Source organism: Oratosquilla oratoria, chromosome 9 (genome assembly GCF_046742065.1).
Source record: "Oratosquilla oratoria isolate Oo_2021 chromosome 9, ASM4674206v1, whole genome shotgun sequence".
NCBI classification, from domain to species: domain Eukaryota; kingdom Metazoa; phylum Arthropoda; class Malacostraca; order Stomatopoda; family Squillidae; genus Oratosquilla; species Oratosquilla oratoria.
The window spans coordinates 51,600,056-51,612,555 of record NC_134785.1 but is presented as its reverse complement, the minus strand read 5'-3'; the positions used below and the strand labels follow the sequence as shown (position 1 = coordinate 51,612,555).

Here is a 12,500-nt window from a genome sequence, read left to right as displayed (position 1 = left end):
AGGTGATTTGTGATTGGGTATTGATATTCAAATCAGAAGACTGTATAAAGGAAATTGAGAAAGCAGATGGGCTATATCGGATGAAAGATCGATAAAAAGGAGCTTTAAAAAAGCACCATTTTCCTAAAGAGATCTTTGAATTTTGTAGGAATAAGCTGGACAAAGAGAGAGAGAGAGAGAGAGAGTGTGTGTGTGTGTGTGTTTAGCTAATTGTAGTATACAGGAAAGGAACAACGCTCGTCGGGTCCCGTTTCCTATTCGCTATTTTTTTTACCATACCCTCAAGTATGTGTGTGCGTATGCGTGCATTCACCATGGTCTTGGATCATGTGTTGGACTCGTGATCAACAGCTATTTCCCTCCTGGAAGAGAGCTCAGAGCAACAACAAAAATCAATTGAAGAGAACGTTTTGTAAGAGGAGGCATAGAGAGGACACATCCACATCCAAATATATATAATAAAACTAGGTAAACGTACAAACATGTAAACACATACACTCACGCACACACACAAGTGTGTGTATATATATATATATATATACAGGGCCGTTTCTAGCTATAGGCGGTATAGGCGATTGCCTAAGGCCCCCAACCTACCAGGGGGCCCCCGGCCGGCCCAATGGCTAGGTAACGTTACCGAAGGTCAAATATGAGCCTGTGCCTCTCCCGCCCGCCGACGCAAATAAACAACACGCCTCTTGCAGTGTTTGTTATTGTTTGAAATGTTTTGATCGTCTACTAAAAATACTATCGTGTTAAAAATCACCTACATCTTATCTAATCTAATGATATAATATGGTAAGCATTAATTGGCTTTATTTATTCATTTATGTGTTCACTAAGCTAGGGCTTATGGCTACAGATGTTATTAATTGTTGATTACAAACTCTTTTTGGCCATTAGCTTACTATTCTTTGTCCAATTGTTTGGCTTTATTTGTCACTGGAATTGGCATCACCAGCGTTCTTGTTTACTCTTTGGTCGCTTCATGCTTAGCTTCTGATAGTGTAAATTTGTAAGTTTGTGTGTTCTGTGACTGTAAGTTGGAATTCCTTTTATTATATTTGTATGCACAATAGGAAAGTTTTGTATTCTATGGAATGTTTACTTTTTCCACCTTTTTCAATATTCAATGTTCATATATGTTCATATGTTCAATTTTGTTTATTTTGTATCGATATTTTATCCAATCCCTTATTCATTTATTCGCTTATTTCTTTATTATCAAAATTATGATTATTTATTTTCTCACTTCACCTACCTAATGAAAAAAGAAAGAAAAAAAAAACACTAGATGGCAGGACCGAGGTTAGCTCAAAAGGAAGTGACAGAAATACATGAATTCTATTCCGTTTGTCGTGTGGTCCGTTTCTCTAGTTCGTATATAATATTAAGATAACCATAGGCTCAACAATCACCCATCTGTTCACCTTTCAGGTCTACCCGAATTTCGTGTATGTAGAATTATTTTTATTAAGGGGTATTTAAAAGGTTTACACTTTAAAGATATCTGTGTTAGGCCTACACTGATAAAAATAATCATATTTATTCTACTCGAATATCATGTATGTAAAATTGATTCCATGTATTTATAAGGTTTACACTTAACAGATTTCTGTGCTAGGCCTACATTAGACTCTAAGACTCGCCAATCATCATTCCCGTAATGGCATCAAAACGAATTTATCTCAGTGGAGCAGAGAAACGAAAGAAAAAGAAACTTGACGAAGAAAAATTGTCAAAAGAAAAAGGTAATTCATTATCATTTATTCAATAATTTAACGAAACATATTAAAGTTTGGTTTTATTATGTTTTCTGAATGGTGAGTATTATTTTAGACTAACGCCTAATCATCTAAGGAAATTTGTAATTTTGCAGGATCAATTCTAAAATATATTGGAGCTCCAGACAGCAAGCCAGAGGAATTTTCTGAACTTCCTGAACAGGATGCTCCAGTGCCATCACATTCATCAGGATCGTCCAGGAAGCTGTACTGCCACCAAGACCACCACATTCTCCAGAACCACAGAAGACATCATCTACTTCTGAGCAGCCTCCTATTTATTCTAAACCACTAGATGCTACTAACTGGCCAACCATTCTGCCTGATGCATTTAGAACGGATGCAGTAGGTAGAGGGCCATTTCAGATTAGTTCTGATTTCACATTTCCCAAAAAAGAAGACAGAAGAAGTTTTCATTATCATTATTTTTGTAGAACATTGGTTAATGGAGAAAAGATGAAGCGGACTTGGCTTATCTACTCAAAAACAAAAAATGCTCTCTATTGCTTTTGTTGTAAATTATTTTCAACCAAAGAACAAAAGTTAGTGACAGAAGGACTGACAGACTGGAAAAACATAGGCACACTTTTGAAAAGTCATGAAAGCAGTCCAGCACACATAGCGCACATGGCAACCTGGAAAGATTTACAACTCCGTTTGCAAACTGGAAAGACAATAGACCAAGCTGAAAGAACACTATTGGAGGCTGAAAAGAGGCGCTGGAGAGATGTCCTGACTCGCTTAATCGCCATTATTCAATCCTTAGCCGAGAAAATCTTGCATTCAGAGGTTCATCAAACACGTTACACCAGCAGAATAATGGGAATTTTCTAAAAGAGGTGGAGCTGCTTGCTAAATTTGATTCTGTCATGAAGCAGCACATTGAGCGTGTTGAGAATAGCCAGTTCAGTCATTCCAGCTACCTTGGAAATATCATCCAAAATGAACTTATTGCTTCAATCAGTACTAAAATAATGGACACAATGGTGACTGAAGTTAAACAGTCCAAATATTATTCAATTATTTTGGACTGTACTCCCGATGTAAGCCATCAAGAACAGATGTCAGTCGTCATAAGGACTGTCAAAATGGATAAGAAACCAGAAATTAAGGAACATTTTATGGGGTTCCTTGTAGCTTCTGAAACAACAGGTCTTGGTTTGTCATCTCTAATTATAAAGAAACTGACGGAACTGAATATTCTCCTTGAAGATTGCAGAGGACAATCATATGATAATGGTGCCAACATGAAAGGGAGAAACAAAGGAGTTCAAGCCAGACTTCTTGAGAAGAACCCTCGTGCACTCTATGTTCCATGTGGAGCACATTCCCTAAACTTGATGATATCTGATGCAGCAACAGCTTCAATAGATGCCACTAGCTATTTCGGCACTGTTCAGAAACTGTACAACCTATTTTCAGCCTCACCACAAAGATGGGCAATCCTAAAAAATTATGTCACTGTTGCACTCAAGACCTGGAGTGACACAAGATGGGAGAGCCGTATTAATAGCATAGAAGCTGTGCGGTATCAGGCCTCTAATATAAGGGAAGCTTTGTTGAAGGTCAGGGAAGTGTCTGATCCTCTGACCAAGGTTGAAGTCCAAAATCTGGCAGAAGAGGTGGGGTCATACCGATTTATCATTTACACAGTCATATGATATGACATTCTACACATTGTGAACCATGTCAGTAAGCTCCTGCAGTCTCCTAAAATGCAGCTTGATGTGGCAATTGACCTCCTTACTAACGAGAAAACATCTCTGATTAACTACAGAAGAATTGGATTCACTTCAGCTCAAGTCTCTGCTAAGGATATGTGTGAGGAAATGAATGTAGAGGCTGTACTCAAAGAAAAGAGATTAAGAAGTACAAAAAGACACTTTGCTTATGAGGTCGCAGATGAGCCCATTGCAGATGCAATGAAGAGGCTAGAAATAACATTCTTTAATGTTGTTGTTGACACTACCATTCAATCCTTAACTGATAGATTTAAAACTCTGAGTGAAGTAAGAGACCAATTTGGAGTGCTGCTCAGTTTCCAGAAACTGGATGATCAGTCATTGAACAACCAGTGTGACAAACTATGCAAGACATTAACCTCTGGAAATGAAAGTGACATTGATGGAAAGGAACTGGCTATGGAAGTTAAACACTTACCAAGTTTGCCCTCAGACGAAATGACTGCTCTTGAGCTCCTCACCTTTATCCACAAAAAAACATTTTGAGGAATTGTATCCCAATCTGTGGGTTGCACTGAGAATTGCCTGTACTCTGCCTGTGACTGTGGCCTCAGCAGAGAGGAGCTTTTCGGAGCTGAAACTCATCAAGACCTATTTAAGATCATCTATGGGGCAGGAGCGACTCAGTGGTCTTGCAATAATCAGCATCAACCATGAAGTGGGGAAAGACATGTTGTATAAAGACATCATTGATGATTTTGAGGGCCCCTAACTGCCTCTTGCCTAGGGCCCCCACAAAGCTAGAAACGGCCCTGTATATATATATATATATATATATATATATATATATATATATATATATATATATATATATATATATCTGTGCAGATTGACAAAATATGGAGGTGACATTGCCAAATGAAACGTTAAAGCAAGAGTAAGGACCTTTCTTCATAACCAGACTGATGATCATAATTCCATATTATAATCTGTATGTATATATATAGGTCTATATACTCATACACAAATATATAATATTAATATATATATATATTTATATATATATATATATATGTATATATATATAATATATATATATATATATAATATATATATATATAATATATATATATATATACACTATATATATATATATATATATATATATATATATATATATATATATATATATGTATATGTATATATATATGTATATGTATATGTATATAATATATATATAATATATATATATATATAATATATATATATATATATATATATATATATATATATATATATATCTGTGCAGATTGACAAAATATGGAGGTGACATTGCCAAATGAAACGTTAAAGCAAGAGTAAGGACCTTTCTTCATAACCAGACTGATGATCATAATTCCATATTATAATCTGTATGTATATAATAGGTCTATATACACACACACTAATATATAATATATATCTATATATATTTTTATATATATATATATATATATATATATATATATATATATATATGTATATGTAATATATATATTATATATTTATATATAAATATATACATATATATATACATGTATTGTTGATGGGAATGGGGTTACAGTGAGGTTGGAGTCACGAATATTGAGGCAATACCGAGCCGAGACCCGAATCATGTCCTGCAGACAACAGGGAAGAAAGAAAGAGGAGAAGGAGGGGCATTGTTTGAGGGTGGTGAGGAATGTGGAGGAGGGAGGAGGAAGAGGAGAGGTCAAGGTGACCAAAAAGGGGGTGCTGAAGGCGATGAAACAAGTGAAATGGAGGGGGAAAGAGGAGGAGAGGAGTGGGAGAGGGTGAGTTAAAGGGAGGAGGAAGAGGAGGAGGAGGGTTGAGGGGTGTGCACTGTTGCTGTATTTTGTGGATCTCCTGCTAGGTGATTGATCCTCTTTGTGTGATTCCCCATCATAACCTTGGACCACGTGCTTGGCTGGTGATCGACGAATTACTACCCTACCCCCTTTTGATGAGAGCTCGTATCTTATATAAAGCCGAATTTACATGCTGGGACCGTCCGGGAAGTACAACTTTGTAAAAATTAATAAATAGATAAACTAATAAAAAAAATAGATAAGTATGTTAGATGAAATAATCTTTCTTTTTGTCGAGAAACTGGAGAATATTAGTGATGGAGAGTAGAGGACTCGATTGAGGTAATCTGACCGAAGAGGAGGTGGTGGTGGGGGTGGGGGTACAGTCGAGAAAGGGTGAAATGCATCAAGGATCGTAAGATGACAGATAATGTAAGATACAAGGTGAGATGCTGAGAACAGAACACGTTTCTAAGATGGATGAGAAGCCTTTACGAAGAGGGTGTTGACGCTTCGAGCATTCTTTTTATCATTATTATTTTTTTTTTTCCAAAGGAAATGGTTACTGTGGTTTGGAGTACGTCTTTTATCTTCATCAAATATTTAATTTAATTTTATCTTGCTGTGGATGTGCTGTGTATTGCGGCACTGCTTCTGACCCAAGGCAGTGGACGAGATGCAGGGATGACCCGTCATCCAGGAGGTGCTAAGATAAGAGGGAGGGAAGAGGGTGGAGGGGAGTGGAGTATGTAGGGGATGGAGTGGGTGGGAGTGGTTTTTATGCCTTTGTTGTTTTGGCTACCTCCTTTGTAAGGGGGGAAAGCCTTTGGTATATGTTTGTATCTATTATTAACTTGTTATTGTTCTTTTGTACCCAATTTTGTTTGAGTGTTTTGGTGCTTTCTGTACTGAGGTATACTTGATACATTTCATTCAGGCCAACTCCAGGTAGAAGTTTTACTCCAATTGGTTAGAAAATCTTCCCCGACCTCCAAGAAGTACTCAATGTTGCTTTAATCTGGTTGTCGTAAAGCGATTTTATTAATCTCTGACGAACCTAATCTAACAGATGAGGGGCGAACGAGATCCGTCGAACTTGATGACTTTTAAAAGTAAATTTGACTTCGGCAGAGGCCAAAAGATATTATTCAACTTCTGAGGATTCCTTCTTCATTCCTCTGGAGGTGACGCCAGGTAGTTTTAGTCACATTGGAGAAGACGCCATTTCTGAGTAACAAGGAGTCATGATGATAGTAACTATATATATATATATAATAGTAAATATTTATTTATATATGTATATATATATATTCATATATATATTTAAAGTATAGACAAGCAACAAGTCTTCTAATAAACATATTTTGTTGAAGGTGATGCTGTTTTCTGCATTTTATATATATATATATATATATATATATATATATATATATGTATGTATGTATGTATGTATTTATTAATAATGATAATGATAGTAATAACAAGAAATAATTATCACTCGAAAAAAAACAGCATCTTTCGATAGCAACTTAGGGATGAGATTTTTTTTTTTTTGTTATAAAAAAAAATCAGATAAGGACTTAATAAAAGAACTGTGTCTTCGTCTGAAGGGCGAACCGGTGTCCTTTACATTCTTTCTTCTGGCTAGCATCAGGCGATGTTATTCGACTTAGGAAAGGACCCCATTTTCTAACCAAACACCAAAGAATCTTGTTTGTTTTAGGACGCGGCGTTTAGTGAAGGATAAAGGTGTGGAGACCTTGAGGAAGAAGCGGATTCTCGATCAGTTAAGATTTTATTTATTTATTTATTTATTTATTTATTTATTTTTAGGTTGTTCACAGTACAAGATTTGGTTAAAGTCTGTAGTAGTGAGAATACTGTTTAACTTGCATGGCTGATATTCAGGAAACACCGCGACAAGCACCATCTATTTGGGCATACATGCTCCCATCAAGTCTATAAAAAAAAGGTGCTTAGTTGGTATAGGCACGAGATAAGCATCGCAATGAGTCCTCTAGAGGTACTAACAAAGGAGATATCTCTAGGTCTCTCGAGACAAAGGCTCCTATACCCGTCAGTGGTCGCTTACAAAGGCTCTCAACAAAGGTCGAGTTGATCCTCGTAGGCTGAGGAATCTATTCCGAGGACGCCACGCTGTGGGAGGCCAAAGGTTAACGATGACGTCATGGTATACAAGTGACGTCATAGTATACAAGTGACGTCATAGTATACAAGTGACGTCATAGTATACAAATGACGTCATAGTATACAAGTGACGTCATAGTATACAAGTGACGTCATAGTATACACGTGACGTCATATTATACAAGTGATGTCATTGTATACAAGTGACGTCGTAGTATATGAGGTCATCATTTGCGAGACGAAGTCAAAAAAGTAAAGTTTTTGTCGATTCTGGTGCTTTCTTTGTACATAAGCTTGCTAACTCTCTTCGACACAATATAGAAGCGCCGGTTAAATATACTCCATCACAACAACTTCAGTCCTATCCTACCCGTAATGGACTAAAATTGCTTGGCGCGAGGCATAATAAGATCTATGAAGAATTTCATATTCGCCAAATGGCTGGCTAAGACAAGGGAATTATCATGAAAGATCGTCTTTGACTATTCTGTGCGAAATCGTCTGGACGCTCGCCAGATTTTTTTTTTTTTTTTTTTCTGAGAACGAACTCCCATAGGTGCATCCAGTTGCTATGCTAGTTAGATTCTTCTTCTTCTTCTTCTTCTTCTTCTTTTTCTTCTTCAAAAAATGCTTCGACAGTTTACGTAAGCGTCTTTGCGGTCGTAACCTTGAGTGCAGGTGCAATTGGGTTTTCGGTTTCCGGGTTAAGCGGGGGGAGGGAGGAGATGCATGGGGAGGAGGAGGAGGAGGAGGAGGGGAAAAGGAATAGGAAGTGGAGGAGGGGGAAAAGGAGATGGATGGGGAGAAGGAGGAAGAGAAGGAAGGGAGGGGATGAAAGAGGAGGGAAAGGAGGAGGGGATGAGGAAGAGATGAAGGAGGAATGGGAAGGAGGAGGAGGAAGAGGAGGAGGGGGAAAGAAGGAAGGAAGAGGAGGAGGGGAGGAAAGAAGAGGGAAAGGAGGAGGAAGAGATGAAGGAGGAATGGAAAGGAGAAGGAGGAGGGTGGAAAAGGAGGAGGAAGATATGGAGGAGGGGAGGAGGAAGAGATGAAGGAGGAATGGGAAGGAGGAGGAGGAGGAGTAGGGTGGGGTTTCAGACAACAGAGGTCATGGACAAAGAGTGGGAGGGACGGGAGGTTGAGGGAGGGAGGGAGGGGCGGATGGGGTCGTGGGCGCAATGTGGGTGGGGGGGTGATGGAGGGCAGGAGGGAGGGGCTGGTTGTGCCGTGGGCGCAGTGTGGGTGGGGGGGGCCATGGAAGGTGGAAGAGAGCACATAAGAGGAGGAGGAACGGGAAGGAAAGGAAGAAGACAGGGGCAAGAAGAATGGATAATTGCTTGGCAAGAATAGATTAATAGATAAGTGACTAAAGAATTAGATGGGTGAATAAATAAGTTTTATGAAAATATTCATTATTGCCATGCTAAAAGTTTGTCGTTCATTTTTTTTTTTCTAAAGTTATATAAGGCACTGGATAAATGCCTTGCTTATTTGACAGTGCCCGAAAAATATTTTGCCAAGAGAGAGAGAGAAAGAGAAAAAAAAAAGGGGAAGAGAACATGCATACATATACCAAAGGCTATTTCCCCCTTACAAGGGAGGTAGCCAAGAGAGAGAGAGAGAGAGAGAGAAAGGAAAGAGAAAGAAACAATAAAGAGTGATTTTTTACTATCTAGAGACACCGATGCAGTATCTAAGCGTAAAATATACTTATACTCATAAACCAAAGTCTGACCGTGAGAACTGTACATTTGTTCATGTTATTTTGAAGACCAGACCATTTTATTCAATCCAGAGATCGTTGCCATGGCGAAGGGGTCTGTTTACTAGCTAGAGATTGTCCATAAGGATAGAAGCGATGGTAAACTATAGTTTATAAGAACGACAATATTCGTACACGTATACGAACGTGGGTCTTGTCCCAAAGAGAGGGAGAGGGAGAGAGCGAGAAAGAGAGAAAAACAGAGGAGGGGGGGGGGAAGAGGTGGGGCAGAGAGAAACAGGGGGAGAGAGAAAAACAGAGGAGGGGGTTAAGAGGGGTGACAAAGAGAAACAGGGGAGAGAGAAAGAAGAGGAGGGAAAGAGCGAGAACGAGAGAGAGAAAGAGAAGCTGAGGGACTGAAATAGAATGGACATCTCTCAGACCCAACACCTACACCCGCTCCAAGACCAAACCCCTACCCAAGCACCCCAGCCCCACACCCACGCCTCACCCACAATTATCATCACCAATTCCGTCACCACCGCCACCATTGTGCCCTGACACCACAAGGATATCTCAACTGCATCAACAGCACCCCATGCTAATCCAATCTTGCACGTCGTTAAAAACTCTGCAGCCCAGCAAGAACTTGACCCACCACGTTCCCATCCACATTGCAAAAGAGTGGGAGATCTGCCTTCGACACCAGAACTTGCCCACAAATCCTTCCCACAACAACAGAGTCCCCTGATTCCTTCCTCCAGTATGTCCTTGCCTTACCTTAGCTACCATGAAAAAAAGAAGAAGAAAAAAGTCATCTGACAAGAATCTTTCTTCAACATATCTTCTGCCCATTCAACAGATGTCAAGGTATTCACCGGTGGCTCCCGTTGTAACCACGGAGAACTAAGTTACACAGCAATGTGCCGAACTGAAATAAGACCTGGATCCCTTCCCTCGACTTCGTCATCTTCACTGTCGAGCTCTTCGCCATTCTCGCTGGCCTACGTATTACCTACAATTCCGCCAGGCCTAACCCCTGTGTTCTGTATAATAATTTCAGATTCATGAAGTACCCTTCAGACAATATGATATAAAGGTGGCAATTGAAACACTAAGTATGAATAAATTAATAATTGTACAGCACTATACAGACAATACGTGCTCTCACTTTGGAGACGAGACCATGACTAACTCACACCAAGATTAATTAGCGGGAAAAACATACACAATTCATCTTGGTTCTCCTACAAAAAGGCGCAAATAAATGTACAATAAATATACAAATACCCATCCTCAAGTCCTGCCACCCATTAGACCATAAAATCCATTCGTGGATCATCCTAATCACCCGATTTAAATCTGTATCCTGCTGTCGGGTGCTATCTCATGGTGGCATCCACGACAATGAACGAGCCGACAAGGCGACTCGAAAGGCGTCATCCACTCCTTTCAACGCTTCCACTAAACATGAGGCAAAGACGGTGGGAACAAAACCCCAACAAACCTAAAAACCATCCTTATCAACATAACAGACGTTTTAAAACTGCATTAGCACGCCTTGGAACAGGGAATTTCTATCATAAACTTCAGTACTTCATGACAGAAAACAAAGCTTCCTGATTGCCAAGGTAGAGCTTCTCTCATAATACCATACATGCTAATAGAATGCCCTGATTTACATAGTACTGCAACAACCACTTACTCTGCCGTCCTTTCCCTTACATAACAATGGCTCTACACCAAATCCAGAGCGACAGAGCACCAATACCATATCTACACAACTCTGCAAGAAAACGGGACTTAAAAAACTATAAAGCCCTCGGATAACCGGACCAATACATGAGGATAGAAACGCTTGTAATTTACAGTCCCTCATCACCGTCACCACCACCACCAGTCACCACCAGTCACCATCGTAACAACAGGAAAACATTCAATGGAGAACAGGTTGGGTAAAATGAAAGAAGATAAAGAGCTGGTCCAACGCAGAAGACGGCAGCAGCAGCCGATACGGACGGACGGACAACCTCGATTACTCGCCCACGTTCTCTTATGTAAGACACGAGGGTGAGGTTGGCAGGGGGGGGGGTGCTCCATGGGTGGCTGAGCTCACCAGGAGGTCTTCTGAAGGACGAAGACCACGAGGAAGAGGCTGCGTTTCTTGAGTTTTTTCTTTCTTTTTTTATATGTGTACAAGAGCAGCACAAGCCCCAAAAGAAAGGTTAAGAGAAAATTTCATGACTGCATGGGTCCGTTCCAAAAAACGAAAGATCGAAGAAGAATCCAATTCGATTTTTTTTTTTACATATTTCATAGGCAAAAAGGCCAACAGAGATACAGCAAAAAAGGTTCCGCATTTATACATACACATATGTATATATGTATGTGTGTATATATATAATATATATACATATATATATATATATATATATATATATATATGTTAAGCCATAAAAACGGAATGATAGAAAATATCCTTTATACATGCTTACATAATACATACATACATAACATAACACACATACTGGATAACCCTTTGTAGGTGCTCACGTCACGGTGGGCCGTGCACGAGGTTACTCCATGGGCGTGCAGGGGCGGGGCAGGGTACGGGCTCCTGAGGGCGGTCCCGAGGACCTTTGGCGGGAGATCGAGTACATAGTAACAAGCTGAGGGACCCCATCGTCACGACGACTCGCCCCCAAAAGGTCTTGAAGGGATTCGATCTCCGGAAAAGAAGCAGCAAGTCGAGAACTCCCGTCCAGTGGGAGTCTCTTTTCGTAGTTTCTTAAAATCGCCTGCCGGAACAGAATCTCTAAAGAAGCTTGAGGGGATGAGCGGGGAGAGCTTACAGGAACAAAGGAAGTGGAGAGAGGTGGAGAGAGAGAGAGAGAGAGAAAGAAAGAAAAATTAAGAATGAAGATAGCGAGGGGCTACCCTTGTCGGACTCTAAGGCGTGCAGAAGATTAGGAAGAGATAAAGAGGGAGAGAGAGAATGAGAAGAGAAGAGAGGACAGGGAAGTAGGAAGGACGTTACAGGTCGCTGGTGTATAGTATGTAGAGTGTTGTCGCTAGAACAAGGTTGGGCTGGCAGTAATGAAGAAGGAGGAGGAGATAAGAGCCTCCGCGGTCAGCGGGGTGACAAGAGGAACACACAACCAACGCGGGAGGAAGTGACAATCAAAAGATTTTTTTTTTTTTTTTTTTGCCGAATCGAAGCGTATCCGCACCCACGTCACGCCTTACGCCCATTTCACGCCCATTTCATGCCCGTGAAGACTTAGGTTAGGATTTAGGGAACGAAGACATGGGGGAAGGTAGTGGGCAGTAGACAGGGATG

At 40.0% G+C, this 12,500-nt stretch overlaps 2 protein-coding genes across 5 annotated transcripts in view; both read left to right on the top strand.

Moving 5' to 3' along the window:
• The window catches only part of Arms (Ankyrin repeat-rich membrane spanning), a 661,393-nt gene that overhangs the window by 158,651 nt on the left and 490,242 nt on the right, over nt 1–12,500 (top strand). The gene's annotated exons all lie outside the window — the stretch shown is intronic.
• On the top strand, nt 779–3,518 carry LOC143027933 (zinc finger MYM-type protein 1-like). The gene is made up of 2 exons (XM_076189578.1): nt 779–1,751; nt 1,880–3,518. Exon 2 carries the CDS (start codon nt 2,654–2,656, stop codon nt 3,443–3,445), a length of 792 nt encoding a protein of 263 aa, XP_076045693.1. The 5' UTR covers nt 779–1,751; nt 1,880–2,653; the 3' UTR covers nt 3,446–3,518.

Coding starts and splice junctions, on each gene's coding strand:
- LOC143027933 (XM_076189578.1), top strand. CDS start 2,654: ATGAAGCAGCACATTGAGCGTGTTGAGAATAGCCAGTTCAGTCATTCC.